The following is a 17,744-nucleotide window of genomic DNA, read 5'->3' on the forward strand; positions in this document are numbered from 1 at the left end:
GGTCATCAAAGTCTTAAGTACTTCATGACACAAAGCAAGCTCTCCGACAAAAAAATAAGGTGGGAAAATTTTCTTTTGCAATTCAATTTTCATGTTGCTCACATTGCTGGCAAGCACAATCAAGTAGCTAATTCACTATCAGGACGGCCAAGGGCCAATGCAGTGTCCATAGCAACTCACAATGCTCTATCTTCCATGATAGATGAGTATGCTACTGACCCTGATTTTAAAGATGTAATTTTAGCCCTTGCCTCGGCTATGTGTTACTCACTCTCTTCATGAGAAAGTAAAGTATGAGTCCCATGCTCCTCCCTATGCAGGACATAGAGGGATTCAACCTACTCTTCGAGGAGTAGAGACATATTTCTATTGGCCTACCATGAAAGTGGACATACAAGAGTATGTTTCCAAATGTGTGGTATACCAAAAGACCAAAGTATGATAGGGGAAGCAACCTGGATTACTCCACCCATTGCCAATTCCTAATTCACCATGGGAGAGCATATCCATGGATTTTATCTTTGGATTGCCCAAGTCAATCCATGGGAATACGAGAATATGGACGATAGTTGACAAGTTTAGCCAAAAAGCACGTTTCATATCTGTCAAAAAGACTATCGAGGCACACCAAATGACAACCCTCTTCATATCCCAAACTTTTAAACACCATGGCTTGCCAACATCAATAGTGTCAGATAGAGATCCTTGAACGACTAGTAATTTCTAGAAGGGTCTCTTTGAGAATCTAGGTACATTGCTAAATATATCTTCAGCCTATCACCCACAAACGGATAGCCAAAGTGAAATAGCCAACCTTATGATTCTCGATCTACTCAGGACTTATGTTACATAAGTATATCAATGTGCCCAATGGGAGAAGTACTTACCTCTTGTAGAGTATGCGTACAATAACACTGTCCATACCACTACAGGAAAGGCTCCTTTTGAAATCATTGAGGGAGGTTCTAAAAGTCTCTTGCTAATAAAGGTACATGGGAAGATCCTCATCGCTGATGAGTATAACCGAAACCTATAAGAGTCCAGATTAAGGAGGCTAGATCCATCTTCCAACGAAGGCAAAAAGTTGCTCCTGACAAGCACAAACAGGCCTTAGCCTTCAAGGAAAATGATTGGGTCCTACTCAAGTTTTCCAAGGCTCGATTGAGGCAAACTATGTGCAAAAATCCTATGGGCCACCAAAAGTATTACGCTAAGTTAACAAAGAGATACTATGGTCCTTTCCAAATCTTAAAACCAATCAACGAGATGGCCTATCACCTCAAGTTACCCAACCATTGGCTCATTCACAATTATTTTCATGGGAGCCTACTCAAGTCTTACAAAGGCGAGCCACCAAAAGAACCAATAATTGAGGACCCGCCAGAGATCGAAGATCAAGAAGAGGTGCTGCAACCCGAATCGATTCTTTGACACGAAGACAAGGTACTAAGACATGGTAAGATTATCCGATGATATCTTATTAAATTTAAATACTATCCTTTTGAAGATGCTAGATGGATGCAAGGAACACAACATAAGGATAGTATGAACCTTGCCAATGCTTACAATGCTACACTAGAGTAAGCAAATGTAAATGCTTTCTAAATGAACAATGTTTTTGTCTTTTAAGACTAACCCTCTTTTGTGCACAAATTTAAATAGTATGCATGCTTAGAATCATGTTTGTGATGGCGACGTCACTCAAACACCAAGTAGAATTTGTCACTCCACTTTGGGAGTATGATATGCACTAAAGAGAAGACATGCTTGCAACAACTAAGTCTCCCAAGCACCAAATGGACTAGTCATCCATTCTGGAATGATGTTGTAGAGTAAAAAGGGATCCTCTACCCGCTAAGAAACATAGACTAATGACTAAGACTTTATCTCTTCTACCTCATAGTCGAGGGCAACTATGGTTAAAAGAGAGAGTTAATGTCATAGAATCTAATATCTACCTATTCCACAAAGACTTTCTCATATTCAACTGATCATTTAATATGGGGGAGATGAATGGGAACAAGAGGTAGAATATAGACATGTGCATATAATGCAACTTAGAAGACCTTAGGGTTAGCTTCATTAAAGACCTCCAAAGGTTAGTGTTAAAAGTCTTTAGACCTAGGGCATTAAGCAAGCTGGGACTGACCTTGAGGTGGAAACTCTACCCAAGCTTGAGGTGTTTGTCGTGCTTACTGACTAAAGTGCTTAAGGTGTTTGTGGGAACCTTGCCCAAGCTTGAGGTGCTTGTCATGCTTAAATGACTAAGGTGCTTGAAGTGTTCAATTCAAACATGATCTCTCAAGAGCCGTAAAAGATTGTCATGCTTAAATGACTAAGGTGATCGAAGTGTGTGCAATTCAAACATGATCTCCTAAGAAGCATAAAAGAAAATGTCAAGATCCTCCCCATTTTGCCCTCATAATGTGCTTGAATCCTATTGGATAGGCTTTAAAGGGGTCCAATGAGAATTTAGATGCATTTAAATAAATAATTAAGCTCTTTCCTCAAAGAGGGAAAAGAGGGCACTTGGCCAAATGATATAATTAAACAATACGAGAGAGAGAGTGGTCAATCAAGCATGAGAGGGGAGACTGATTTGGGCATCCTTATTCTCATTCTCTCTCTCTCCCACACACACACACACACTTTGATGGTATGAAGCAAGGAACTCTATCTCCTTCTCCAAGCTTGAGAAGTTGAGAGCATACACCAACAACTCTTGGCTATGGAATGCAAATCCAACCAACAACTCTTGGCTATGGATTGCAAATCCAACCAAGAGCCAGGCTTCAATGGCATGCTCATCTTCTCTACCATCTATATTACTATGCTAAGCTAAGCTACAAGAGTAATCGAGTTTTACCAAATGGCGAGCGAACATTCTCGAGCAAAGAAAAAACCGTGCTACTTTCTCATAAACATTGAGCTTTGTTTTATAAGCAACATCTCATGTGGCATTCTATCAATATTGTAGTCACAAAATAATTTATTTGAGTTTTTGGGATTTTTGTTTTTGTTTTTGGAGGTTTGATGCCGCTACCACGCCGACTCTCTCTCTCTCTCTCTCTCTCTCTCTCTCTCTCTCTCTCTCTACCAAAAACTTTAAAAAGAGAGAGAGAGAGAGAGAGAGAGTTGGCTGGTAAGCCGCGACTACCCCTCGCACAACTCGGAGGCGATCAGCTCTCTCTCTCTCTCTCTCTCTCTCTCTCTCTCTCTCTCTCTCTCTCTCTCTCTCTCTCTCTCTCTCTCTCTCTCTCTCTCTCCGAGTTGTGCGAGGGGTAGTCGCGGCTTACCAGCCGACTCTCTCTCTCTCTCTCTCTCTCTCTCTCTCTCTCTCTCTCTCTCTCTCTCTCTCTCTCTCTCTCTCTCTCTCTCTCTCTCTCTCTTTAAAGTTTTTGGTATCTCCGAGTTGTGCGAGGGGTAGTCGCGGCTTACGAGCCGACTCTCTCTCTCTCTCTCTCTCTACCAAGAGAGAGAGAGAGAGAGAGCTGATCGCCTCCGAGTTGTGCGAGGGGTAGTCACGGCTTACCAGCTGGCGTTGTTGGGGGGGAACTGCTCGCCTTCCGCTCTCGACATCAAGAATATTCTTGGCTCAGCTGGTTCTGAAGCTGATGATGACAAGATAGACTTGCTTTGTAGCTCATTGCTGCCGGAAAGGAGAAGCTTGCTTCTGTCCGTGCAGGTGGAGGTGGTGGCGTTGTTGTCAATGCAGGAGGTGGTGGTGGTGCAGGGCCTGCCGTAGCAGTTGAGGAGAAAGAGGAAAAGAAGGAGCCCGATGATGATATGGAATTCAATCTGTTTGACTAGAGGCAGTGAACCGATTTTGTAATGCTCTTTCTTTAGATGTAATAGAAGTATATTTTCAGATGGCCAAAAGAGAGAGAGAGAGAGAGAGAGAGAGAGAGAGAGAGAGAGAGAGAGAGAGAGAGAGAGAGAGAGAGAGAGAGAGACTATACCCACGATATGCCATTTTTGGCACGTTTCACAATGGTGGAGACATGGGAAGGGGGGTGGCCACATCCCATGCGACACATTAGAGGATAACTTGGAAGCAATAATATCGCGTGTCTCTCATTACTTTGTAGTCAAGTAGCATGTGATGTCTCATTACTTCACATTCAAGTATTGATCACTTATGTTTACTCCATTTCGGTTCCATCTAGTTGCTCACTTTTCTTGACCATCTGCTCCAAAAAGCATATGGTATATGCTCTTTTTGTGTCCAAAATTTTGGTTTTGCCGTTCCATGGAAGTAACTCTCCTTCACAATGCATCATCCATGTCATGTATAGATCATGCTTGAGCTCCATCTCCCCATCTCCAGCTACCCAATGCATTCTGCTTCCACCCTCGTCACTAGCATTTTGTATTCTTTGCACAATGATCAATTGCATGAGCAACGGTTTTCTACTGGAGACATAGTTATCAGGTCAAGCTTTGGGTTATGATTGATATCTGCATTGGAGTGTTCATTGTGCTCATCTTTGTCGCTATGTTGGCTCAACTCCAGAAGCAAATCTAGGAAAATAGAGAAAAACCTATCTCTCTTGATTCCCATTGTAGGAATACCAACCGGAATTCCTCAAAGAGTCCTCGGCCATCCATTTGATGGTGCACCAGTTCATATTGACAATTTTGTCAAAAAAAAAGTGGTGGTTCAGGCAAGTCAAAATATTGAAAAGGATGTGGAAGATTGGATACTAGAGTAAATCATGCAATTAGTTGGACTTCAAGATCTCCTTTCTTTGGTAGCTTGTTAGTAGAAAGGTAACATGACTATTGGGATGACTTATCTATGCTATCATAAAAAAATTCAACGAGAAAGCATGAGAGCTCACAGAAGCCCATATGTTGTAGCAAAAAAGAACATGCCTATTAGCCTCATAAGAAGGTCCTTCAAGTCAACCCCTAAAGACTTTGCACTTCTATAAGGTTCTAACATGCAATTCTTTTTGTTGGTCGGTATGAACATTTTATTCCCAGTTAATGCAAGGAAAGAATTTCAAGAGTAGCCAAGCTTCGGTTGATGAGGAAAGGAATTTGAAATGAGAGGGCAGGAGACCTTAGCTATCTATGGCATTATTATCCTTTTGGGCCAAAGCTTAGAGACACATTTTTGCGAGGTCCTCTCACTTTGTCAGGAGAGCATGTAAAGCTTTGGCACATAGAAATTAATATGGGAGAGCATGTTTATGCTATTTATCATGAGGTTTCTTAGTTCTACAAGGTTGTTCTATCTACTTGTCCAATATAGAACAATGTTTGTTCCAAGATCTCACTAGTATCTATCAAAGAGGATCTCTAAGGCAACATCCATCACTAGATAAATCTAGTTGATATCATTAGATTCCTACCATGCATACCAACATTACCATTGCGCTTAGTCAAGCTCAAGAAATAAAGCATGTCCGTGAGCTTCCATTACAATATGATGGATATATTACTTTTGAGATGCCACCACAATGTGACAACTTAAGCATGTATGGTAAGGAACAACAATTTGATGGGAACTCTTGGACAAAATATGTGACTTGCACAGTGACTTATTTAAAGGTGTGGTACGCTTTAATAGGTGTTGGATAATTTCCTTTTGAGTTGAGGTGTTGGGTGGTGGAATCCAACAAGCCATGATTATTTTCTTCAATATAGCTTGCGCTTGCATCAATCTATCAAGGGTGTTTCTCATATTTGCTCGAAAATTAGCTTTGCTCGGTTTTCTTAGCTCGTTGATTGGAAACCCCCGAGTAATCTATGGTGAGGAAGGTACTTCTTTCTCGTAGGTTACTTCTTCTTCCTCTTCCCTACCCTCATTCCCTGCTAGCTCTCTCCACCTTTGAAGGTGTTTGAGGTCTTGGGACTGAGGCCGGGGACAAGTTAATGCTTTCATTAGGTTTATTAAGGGTATAATTTTGATGTATGAATCTTTCCATGTTCATTGCATCGATTAGGTCTTAAGGAACACAAAGCTTAGCCTTTTTGGAGGGGGGACTGGCTCCAAGTAAATCGGGTCCTCAACTGTTGTCAACTTCGCTAATTCTCTCTCTTGCAAAGTATTGTTCATGCCAAACTAATTAGGTATAATGAATATGTTGCTATCTATCATCAAGTCTTCTCTTTATGCTCTTGAAGAATTCTCTTAAGAATGATCACTATAGTTATTTTAATTCCGCTACTTTCCATGTTACAAATCCAATTCCGTTACATTGTCAAAGTCAACCTTGGAATATAAGAAATCATGTCTCGTCTCTATTGCATGCTCCATGCCTTCTCACGGAGATCAACAATGAATCCACCTTTAACAAAACCTTTTTGTTCTTTCAAATAATGCTATCCATGAGAGGACTAAGTCTCCTAGCTAAAGAAAGAGCAAAACATTTATATATTTAAGTCATACATGTTATGGGTCGCCAATTGTTGAGATCCTCTTTGCAACCTTTTCTGTGAAGGATTTTAACCATCCCAATATTGATACAGGCAAGAAGAGCTCCTTTCCCAACAACTTCTTGCCACACAAGCATGAGGTATGGGGTCATACAGCCTTTGTATTGAATATGAAATCCATCGGGAATTCCATCAATTCCAAGAGATTTACTAGCCTTGAGGCTACCAATAGATTGTTTGAGGTCATCCTCAGAGATAGGTTGTTCAAGGGAGTGTGCTACTTTTGGAGACACAATTTTCCCTTCGATCTGGGAAATAATAGCCCTTGCTTCTTGAATATTCCTATCTCTTTTGGGTGCACCAGAGAATATATTGTTAAGAACTCTCTGGCTACGATAAGGTTATATTTTTGGTTTTAGTCACAATACCAACTTTATCTTTAAGGGGGGGAATAAAGTCTTGGCCTTTTTCTTTTTCAACAATTAAAACATATTTCTGGTAGGTCTATCAAATTTTACAACCCAAATTTTTCTAGTAAAAGCAAGGGCACTGTTAGCTTTCGGGAGCTCTTCATGTCTAAGAGAGTTTCTAAGCTCAATGAGCCTAGCAGGGCGATGATAAGCAATGGAGAGAGATTTTTCAATCTGAATAATCTCCCCAAATATCATCATCCTTTTTTTTGCTCTAATTTCCTCAGCTAATCTTTTGTACTATGTGAGGGTACTGTGAATCTTTTATAAAAATTTCCCAAGCTAGCAGGTGAAGGAAATAAAGTAAAGGAATCATGCAGAATGCACTTTACTTTTTCTCTTATCACCTTAATGTCAAACAAAGATTGGTCAAGATGGGACCAATCAACTTATAAGCAATCTCAACCCTCAATAGATTAAAGAGCACATGTTTATGATCAGAAAGTAGCAAAGATTCATCAGACTTACATTTAACCAACCAATGATTTTGTAGGACATTTATTGACATATAGATTCTTTTAAATCTAGCAGATTTGAAGCAATCACCTAGCTGATTATTACTCCAAGTGACCTTTTTCTAAAGACTGCATGCTTGTGATGAGGTTGGCCCATTTGCAGGCAATTCCCAAAGTAGCACCACCCTCTGCGAGAAACATGTTTTTGATGCAAAACCATATGGATAGGATGCATCCCAAAGTTGACTAGAAGATCTCTGTCTATTAAAGCACACAAATCCTTTAAACCAAGGTTGAAAACATGGAAGGACTTACAATCAAATGGAGAATGGATGACCCCCATTCAACTTACTAGCTCTTATAACCTTTTCTCCTGGTTGTATTTATGAGCTAGTGTGCAACTTGGAAGAAGTGAAGTCTCTGATGCTGGAGGGTGGCATTGTTCATAGCAAACAACCGTCTCTTTAGGACTGGAGCAAACAATTGTCTCTTCAGGACAGGACCTGGAAAACTTACAATAGCTTCAGCAAAATCCCCAATTTTGATGTCAAGACTTAATAGGAAATGCGGGGTTGACTGCAGCTGAAAATGGATCTATCGATTCAAACATGTATTGAGTTTTTCCATCCATATCAAACACAGTTTTCTAACTTGGCTCATACTCCACCAAGGAATTTGGACAGGTGAAAGAGCTCTCCAAGCTGCAGCGGGTGATGGCAAATGTAAAAGATGCAATATCAATGAAGATTTGAAGCATATATTTATGAGCTGTAAGCATAATAAGCTTATGGTCTTGTAGTTCTGTTGTAAAGATCTTCATCCTCAACACTTTACTATCAAAGAATTTTTGTTGGGATAGTGCTTAAGGTTGGAAATCCCTTTGTGGAACTTGTGGAGGTTCTCCTACTTACGGTCATGCTGGACTCAAAGAAATGAATCAAGATTGTAGACAACACAATCCCTTTTATCCTTGACCGTAGAAGGATCTCAACCCTTAGCCTCAATCAGATGAGAGTGTCTCGTCTAAAAGTGTCACAGATGGTAATAATGGAAAGATTCTATTTTGAAGTTCTATTTTAAGGATCTTCTCTTTATGGCCTCCTCCTGCCTGAATTTGTAATGCTGTCCTTCGTTTTCTTTTATGGGGTGTGAGGCACAGCTGTATGTTTTCCTCTTTTTTTTAATACAATTTCTAGTTCACTTCAAAAAAAAAAAACAACTGGGCGTCATGTCGTCGTAGGCTCGACTCTTGGTCTCCGCTCGTAAACAGGACCCTTCAGTCCCTGGGAAGGACATGCTGACCTAATTTTGCGCAGAGGAAAGTCGCTTATCGGGCTGTAGCAGACCTTTGCGGGTGCACATGCTTTATTTTTCTCTCGGTGAAAATGCAAGCTTAGCTGAAAAGATGGTAACAGTGTAGACATGCAAGGAAAGATGAAGCTACGGTATGCCATGGTGTGCGCTTCCAATCAGAACCGCAGTATGGAGGCACATGCCCTCCTACAGAAGAGAGGCTTCAATGTGAGCTCTTATGGAACGGGAGCTCATGTCAAATTGCCGGGACCGTCGATTAGAGAACCCAACATTTACAAGTTTGGCACGCCTTACCGCAGTATGTTTGAAGATCTCAAGCGCAAAGATCCTGAATTGTATCCTTCCTCAAACGAGTATTGCGGCTTGTGGGTGTTGTAATTTCTGCTGATTTCCAAGTTTGCTCATAGATACGTCACATATCCTGGTATTTTTCATGTTTTTTGTTTGGCTTGTAAGAGGCAATGATGGATTCATGGACACTGACTAAATATATTTCCTGGACGAAAGACAATAGCAAGTAGCATAATTGGCAGGCGGTGTTATAGAGGTTAGGCATTGATTATAAGTGTAGTTGGTATGTTGTGTTAGAGTTTGAGTTCAGATTTTGAGGAAGTGTGTGCAGTATATCCATTTAGAGAGGGAAAACGATAGGCTTCTTTGTGAGCCTATCGTTTTTCCTCATTGACTTTCGAGTCTGGCATCATTTAGTTTTGCTCTTTACTTGTTTCAAATACATACATACATATCTTTGTATGTTGCCATTTAGGTGCGATTTGTGCTATCTTTATGCTGCAGGGAACAAGCTGATTGTAGATCAGCTTGGCCTACTGTAGATCAGTACCAGTAGATTACCGCTTGTAAAGCTGCACTTTTAGTCGTTTATTGCTCTTGTTTTTCGTTTGAGTATGTGTCAAGGAGAGGGCTAGGTGCTCACTATTGCTCACGTGTGATAAAGAGGGATTTGACTCTGTATGAGCTGTAAATGATTGTGCAGATGAGCTGATTGCTGGTTATTGAATGAATACTTTTGGAAGGTGCCAAGGAGGCATGACTGGGGCCGTCCTCTTTCAGGTTTCTTTGATGGGATTTATCTGATCAATTTCGTTCTGTATTCTCTGTGTAATCTCTGATTCTCAGCTTGTTCACAACCAGAGTCTTTGGGTCAACTCTATTATCACTCTTTAGGTTCAGTCAAGGTCCTGTCAGGTTATCAAGTTGTCCTGACTGATGTGGCAACTGTACGAATTGGCATCAATGTATGAACGCTAGACTGCTGGCATGGCGGCATTGCAGATGCTTTTTGGTGTGACCCACAAGTGAGGCAAGTCAACAAACTGCCCTTACTTCTTATCTTAACAGGAAATTGGAAGGGGAAGTTCGTAGTGTGTCATTTTCTCTTCTGCTGGAAGTCTAATTATTAGCCAGAGGCAGCCAAAAAGATCCCAAGTTATTCTTTTTCATCTGATTTTGTACAGTAATCAAGCCAATTGTAGGTCATGGCCCCAACGAATGCCACTCAGCCCATAAATCTTACTAAATCAGCACCGGAGGTGCCTCATGGGAAGGGACAGGCTGTTTTGATTCCCAACTTGAAGGACACAACTCGCTATACTCCACTTGAAATCAAGTGGGTCCTTGACCGGCAGGTGAAGTGGTCTTGACCAACTTCTTACTAAGAGTACCTGATCATGTGGCAATAGTGTCTGATCAGTTAATTGCAACTTGGGAGTTCATAAGGGTGTTATTAGTTGTTCCCCAGTTTTCTTACCCAGAAAATTGTTGAAGACTCCAATTAAACATGAGGAGGGAGGTGGTACGTCCCTAGACATCAGGATGGGTACCTGCATATTGTCCGAAGGGCCCTGCGTGTGAACCCTTAGTTGAAGTGAGGTTACAAAGGGTGGTTACGGAATCCTATCAATAGGACCTCGAGCTCATTTGTGTGATCATGACATTTTGACTATCAAACCTTGGCAATGCATGGCTGAACACGCAAGCTTCTGGTATGGGCTTTGTGGTAAGGGATACGAGTCCTCGAGTTGTGTCACTAGGACGTATTAGTTGTAGGTGTCCACGCTCGAGGGTGAGCCAGCTAGGCTCTATGGCTAAGAGGCGTCAGATGTCTACTCTTATGTTGTCTTATGTGTTGTTTGGCTTTTTTCATGGCATGTGTGTGGGATAGATTTTAGGAGAGCATTAACATCAAGATCGAAAAGTCGTAGATGCTAGCATGTACTTGAAGGATATGGCAAGTATTTTCTGGCTTGCAAATGTCACAGATTGGAGATAGGATGAGACCTTGTAGAGAGCAGGAGAGAGATTGCGCGGATTGCTGATTTGGCACGTCATATGGATTGCTGACATGGTGTGTGGTACAGAAAGTGCTGGGGCAAGCTCTACAGACAACTGATGTGGAGAGCTGTACAAATAATCGTACAGGCTGCTGAGATAGCTTATTTTCTATGTTGGCTTTCACTGTCGGATCCTCATGTGGATTACTGGGCCTACTGCTTTCGGGGCCATGTTGTAAGGAGGAGGGTGCTTTTGGTAGTTGTTGGCTCCTTGACCTAAAAGAAAATGGCCAGGGCGCTAATTCTAAATGGGATTATGCGTGTGGGCTTATAGAACGATTATAACCATGATTGTTCACTAATATAAAAGAAGTACTGCAAGGGGCAACTGCTGAGGGGCTAGTGTTTCCGAGAGGGGAACTCCCTCCTTGCGTGTCTTGATTTAGGTGTTATGAATCACTTATGATAAATTTTGTTTGTTCTTTCCGTTTTAGTTTTGGAAGTGTTGTGCTAATTCATCGCCTGTTGAAGCGGCCCCAACAAGTTTGAGTGGTATCAAAGCACAAGTCGACTTTTCTCTGGTGAGAAGTTCCAAATATTTTCAGAAAATATTCAAACTATCTTCTCAAAGTGGCAGATTTTGAAGCAAATCATTTAGAGTTGCCCTCCGCTAGTCTTACTTGGAGAGTAATTAGCTTTTCGCTCTGATTACAAGTAACGATTTGCTCTCAAATAGTGATGTTAGCATCATTCTGCTAATGCCAAGGTATTCCTAAAATTGCATCACAATGTCCCAGTTTCATGATGTGAAAGTCTACTTTGCCATGATATCCTTGACTGTTGATCGGAAGGGAGCGAATAAGTGGTGCAACATTGCTTGTATCACCAGTAGCTAATTATGGTTGAATCTTGCAACTAATTTGATCGTAATCAATGTCCAAACTTTTAAGAAAGTTGTATGAAACAAAATTCTCAGTTGCACTGGGGTTGAAGAAGATAAGGGCTTTGGTGCCTTGAATTTTTTCATAAGCTAGGCATAATTCGTTCATTTCGTTGGATGCATCTAGCATGGTGAGGGCATAGATTGGACGGAACCATCCCGCCGTTGTTTTTGCCTTCTTGGCAGGAGTCCGGGACTCACTTGTCCATTTTATGAGGTCAAGTCTGCGCTCTTGTTAAAGAGTGTCTCGTTGTCTTGGAGTGATGCGGGTTCGAAGAGGTGGGACTTAAGGTCAAGGATTATCCTTTTTGCTCGAAGTCAAAACTTCCCGGGAGGTCGTTTTTAGAAGAGGTGCCTTTTTGCACTAAGTAGCTCAAATACGAGGCCTCGGTGCTAGTTTTGTAACGGCTGCTTTTTGCTCCAAGTAGTTACAATACGAGGCCTCGTGTTACAGGCTTGGACACTCCAAACGAGAGATCAATAGCAACACACAAACGATAATTGCAAATAGAGAGAAAGGAGAGTCGACATGGCACGGCGGTCTTCCGAGCCAAGACGCACTGGCCCCAAAGACTGGGCCCCTTTTGGTATTTCTTTATTATTTCTTCGCAAAGATACAACTCTCGAGGGTCCAACTTTCTTCGAGACTCCGCGTCCAGACGCTCTCTGAGGAGTGGCCCTTTGGGTACTTACAAACTTATAAGGGATGCCCAAAAGCAAAGCCCTAAAAACATCAGATCCAAAAGCTTTAACTCCCAAAAGCATTTGTGCTCAAAAGCTCGCGTGAAAAGCTGCCCAAAACAGCCAGCGCAAATTGCGAAAATCCATACAGCCTGCCACATCATCGATCAACGCAATTTACGGAAATCAGCCCCAGATGTCAATCTTTTGATATTTTAGGTTATAGGCCTCTCGGCTGGTGCTCCATAAGCTGGTAGGGGTTTGTATTTTAATTATCAATCCCTTATTGGCCCTTAGGCCTCTTGGTCCATCTTCTGGGTTGAGTTTCTCTTGTCCTCTTGGCTAGTTCTCTCTTTCGAGTTGGGCATGCCTTAGGTGATTACACTCGCAAAACAGCCAAAGGACAGAAACTTTCTTCAATGATCAATGACATTTGTGTTGAGGGTCTCATATATAAATCATGATCATTGTAACCATTTAGCAATCACATCTAGACCGCACTGATGTTTTTACAGATGTCTTGACCTACTAAATCTCATTACTATCAAAGTCATATTTTGTAAGGTGCAGCGGAATGAATGTTGTATTTTCTCAAGATTAGTGATCTTTAGTGCTCAAGGTTCCTTTTAGTTCTTAGGGAAAGAGAGAGCTTTCCGTCTTATGGAGAGTGCTGTGATCACGAACAAAGTGAGTGGATATTGTGCGTGCAAGTGAATGAGACCGAGAGAAGGAGAGAGAAGAGATGCTACACCCGAGAGTTTGTAAAACCCTCCTCCGAAGGCCCCACTCTCGTTGGCGAGAGTGGTCTACTTTGTTGCACAAAGGTGTACAATGCGTATGCAATGGACTGATGCAATGGGACTATGTCGATGACGACGACGACTTTGATGGCTGAAATCTGTGATCTTCTAATCGCTGAATTCGGGGACTGTTTTGGTGGCTGAAAATGACTGTTTTGGCTGCGTTTTCTTGGGCTAAAGTTGGGGGGACTTCTGCAACTGACTGGGGGCTGATCTGCTACTGTTCCTCTGCTGAGAATCTGCGTTTGTCAATGGCTGAAATCTGCGTTTTTGTCAAGGCTGAAAAAACGCTGGAATCTGCAAATGATGCTGGTTTGGGCTGAGAATTAAAAACGCTGGGCAGTTTTGGGGTCAGAAAACCAAAAACGCTGGGCTTTGTGGCTGATATCGCTGAGGAATTTGAAGGGGTAGCTAGCGTTAGTAGAAGCTTGCTGCTGCTCTGGTAAAGGGTAAAAACGCCAAGCATTGGATGATGATGGCGATGGCTACTGGAGAGGGAAACGCCACGGATGAGGGAAGGATGGCGATGGTCTACTGTTGGGGGAGGGTTACTGCTGAGAAGTTGCCTGTTGAGCGGGAAGCTCCTGCTGCCTCTTCTGCTTGAAAGTGCTAACTTGGGTTTGCTTCTATATTAACTTAGCAAAATTGCCCTACCTACTTTTGTTGGAAAGTCACTTAAAAATAATAAGTGAAAATAACCAAAAATAGGAAAATATGCTAAATGCACTGGAAAATTCCCCTAACTGATGCTAATGGATTCTGATTGGAATTCCGATGATCATGCTGTGTGTAACTGGAGGATATGCATCTATGCTAAGTGACTGGGCATGCACGGTCTACAAATAGACTCACAAAAGTACCAGATCACTGCTAATCTAAACTGACTTGACTGACGGAAACCCTGCTATGGTGTAGCTTGTCCACGGACACATAGGGTTGGGATGTGTCACGTGACATCCCCTCCTTTTCAAAGTGAGGTACTGGTACCGAACTGCATGGCGTCGAGGGAGATCGCCAACAGCATCGGGAATCCTGGAAGGGACTCTTTGCTGGCCGACGCTGAGGTGTGGGTCGTGCGGTACTTAAACTTCATAAAGGTCTACAACGCTTGCTTCTTTGGGCCACGCTGAAAGCGACACAAAGTCTTCTGTGGCTCCTTCGATGCTCCAACTTCGTCTAGAGTCCTGCTTCTTTCGTCTTCAAGAATCTCCATGGCTGAAAATTCCTGAAACCATCTCCAGCACAAAACCATGAACATACCCATTCCATGTAAAGTGAAGGAAAAAAATCTTGTCTTCTCTAAAGACTGTGCATGCAATGTAGATGAACAAATAGACGGAGTGACAACCCGTTCATCAAACACATGCAAACAATGAGGTCGAATATTTTCTGTTTGATCAAAATCATTCAACTGTGGCAAATCATAATGGAAATGCCCATGCTTGGTGCTCATACTATCATGTGCTCTTTCGGAAACTGTGTCATGCCAAGGAAGAGACATGGAATGTGACTTCCTTACATACAAACTTTTCAGCTTTTTATGAACAATCCGCATACATTCGTGCTCATCCATGAGAGAAACGTGTTCAACATACAATATGTCATGCCTAGGAAAAGGGATCACATCCCTACCTAGAATCTTGTCAAATAAGTAAAATAAATACCTAATTCATTGCCAAGTTGGTTGGTTCAGAAGCTCTTTCCGTTTTTCTCTCTCGTGCATTCTCTCCATTGCTCGACTTTCACATTTTGTTGCTTCATTGTGAGGGATTTTCTTCCGATTCCTTGTTTTTGAAGCATTAAATAGTGCAGTAGGTTGTTCAGGGATAGCACAAATTCCTTTATGTTCTCTACTTTTATGTGTCTCAGAGCTCCAGCTTTATGCTGGGGTGTTGAGCGATTGATTCAAAAGGTTGAAATTCATAAGATGTAGGCTCCTACCCTAACGATCTTGCCAAAGACACAGATCAAGGAGGCTGTTATGCTCTAGTGACCAAGTACAATGTAAGGCAATTTTTGCCCCACGAGTTTTGGGAGAATCGAGCTTGGGAGTTGGATATTAGTACCTTTTGCACAATGTGTTACTGGTATTCACCCCCTTAGCTGGACACTTTCACTTTTCACTAGGTGATGTTGCTGGATCATTAACTTTTGACTAGTGTATTCACCCCCTTAGCTGGACATTTTCACTTTTGAGTAGGTGATGATGCTGGATCATTAACTGTTTTTGTAGCTTTTGGAGTAATGTGGTTGGTTTCCGGTGTTCCTCTTATGGAATTAGACCACTTTGTGAGGCCTTAATCAACACAGATACAAGAGAAATGGTCTTCTTCAAATGCTGAAGCGAAATGTAGCTGTCAAGGAAGCACCTCAGCGATGGCAAGAGAACGCAGCCGATGGGGTTTTTGATGTCATCTTTACATTTGAAGCGAGGGTTTTTGACATTGTCATTGAAGGTACTCTCGGCCTTTCTGCAAAAGACGGTCTAATGAATGCATGCAGGGCTACCATTCAAGCACATACTTATTGTGCTTTTGCAGATCTACAGAATCGTGACCTTGGTTTGATGAAGAGTGTTTTGGTTGTAAACATTGACGTGAAGGACAACCATGAAGGGGCAGCAATAGGAGCAAGATTAGCTCTTGAATTCTGCAGACTGGTGAGCATATGATTGCAATTTGCAATGCATACCTAATTTATCACTATTTTTGGCTGGAGCTGAAGTGGTTGTATTTTGTTTTTTTGGGCTCAGCTAGAAACAGTGGATACTTGGGAAGATGAGATTGACAATGTTGTACAGAAATTTGAGAAACAGCACAGACGAAGACCCATTTATTCAGTTGGCTTCTATTGAAGTGGGCTTCTTCCATTCTGCTAGCAGCCAGGGGAAATGATGCTACACCGTGAACATACAGCACAGAGGGTTGGAGATGGCTGGTAGCTACAAGATTGCCATTTGCCTAGATGGCTCTAGTATGGCGAAGATTAAAGCATGCTTAGCTGGTAAATACAGGTTATTTATTGGAGGAAGTTGAATGAGTTTGTGAGTCGAAGCTGTCTTCTCTCTGTTATGTTGTGAATGAATGCTGAATGTTGGTAGTCCATTTGCCAACATATATTATGTTCTGTTGTTGCTGCATGTATATTTTCGATGGTATCCGGTGGATTTTTTGAAGAAATGAATACAGAGCATTTGAAATGATACGTCTTTTGTATGGATTTCAAGGTTGAGTTTATGTATGGGAATGTCACGGTCTTGCATTTGGCACAGTGCTAGCCTACAGTTAGCATGGTGTGAATCGAATGTAGTGCAACATGTCAAGGCTAATGTTAACATGTCAATTTTGTTGTTTAGTTTCTCTTCAAGAGTCGTGTCTGAAAATACAGATCAATGATGTATTTTGAAAAAGCATCATGCGATGGTAGACAAAGCATCATGATAGTGCTATTCAAGTCCAACTGTCTAGTATAGAAGGTTGTTCTCAGATCAAGGATTCTATGCTCTCAATGGGTTTTATTGTTTCTTTGCATGTTGTGCATTGTGGAATGTTTGGTCGTAAGGTTGCAGTGTTCAAAATCAGGGCTCAAGGTCCCATGACAAGGACATTAATATCGATGATTCGTTGTTTACATTCGCTAGTTAAGCTGTTTTCCTCGTGTTGTGTTTCATTGCTGGTTAAGGGTCTTTTTTTGGTAGCAACTCTCCTTAGGTGAGAGTTTATTGGGATGTAATGGACTTCGAAATATTTTGTCTTTGAGTTTGAGGGTGTCTCATTTCTTGGATGGCACTGAATTAGAAAGTAAAAAGAAATTTGGCACTGAAGTCAGAAAGTAAAAAGAAAAAACGGGTATGTGACATTTGGATTGAATGGGTTTACATAGTTGATATGTATCACTATTGGATGAAATTTTGAAGATTGCTTTTCGAGAGTAGTTTTACAGAGGCATTTTTTTGTTTCTCTTTTTTGGGGGCGGGGAAGGGGAGGGGGGGGTGTTTACATACCTTCTGTGGGTGTAGTGTTGGTAACGGAACTAAACAGGGGGGTTAGAGAATCTCTCTGAGTCTTATGTAGGCAGGCCACGGTGACCTGCCACCTTGTTCATTTTTGGTTGAAAATCACAATCAATTAGTACAAAAGTGCGTGTGCATGCGTGCGCATACCCGTGGTCAAGCTTCATCATGGCTCCATTTTATAGAGAGAGTATGGCTATTTGCATAGTCTTATACACAAAGACAACATCTGTATCAGTTCGACTATCAAGTAAACCACATTAGATGGTGAACGAATGGCTAAATTCTCATGTGGTTTCTCCTCATACATATCGGGGCTAATTAGGTTGTATTGTAGTCCATTGTTATTGGGCTTTGTTGGGTAATACTTTGATTTTAGTTGTATTGCTTGCTTGCA

General features: G+C 41.6%; 1 protein-coding gene and 1 pseudogene across 1 annotated transcript; both read left to right on the top strand.

Moving 5' to 3' along the window:
* The window catches only part of LOC147449212 (large ribosomal subunit protein P2-like), a 41,593-nt pseudogene extending 37,783 nt beyond the window's left edge, over positions 1 to 3,810 (top strand).
* Positions 3,811 to 8,520: 4,710 nt separating this feature from the next.
* Positions 8,521 to 16,537, top strand: LOC147449213 (Ssu72-like family protein). Its single transcript, XM_086521753.1, has 4 exons — positions 8,521 to 8,958; positions 15,646 to 15,791; positions 15,876 to 15,994; positions 16,088 to 16,537. The coding sequence occupies exons 1-4, from the start codon at positions 8,732 to 8,734 to the stop codon at positions 16,187 to 16,189; spliced, it is 594 nt and encodes a 197-aa protein (XP_086377879.1). The 5' UTR covers positions 8,521 to 8,731; the 3' UTR covers positions 16,190 to 16,537.
* Positions 16,538 to 17,744: the final 1,207 nt, after the last annotated feature.

This window comes from Adiantum capillus-veneris, chromosome 10 (assembly GCF_014529385.1).
Source record: "Adiantum capillus-veneris isolate H3 chromosome 10, ASM1452938v2, whole genome shotgun sequence".
NCBI lineage: Eukaryota > Viridiplantae > Streptophyta > Polypodiopsida > Polypodiales > Pteridaceae > Adiantum > Adiantum capillus-veneris.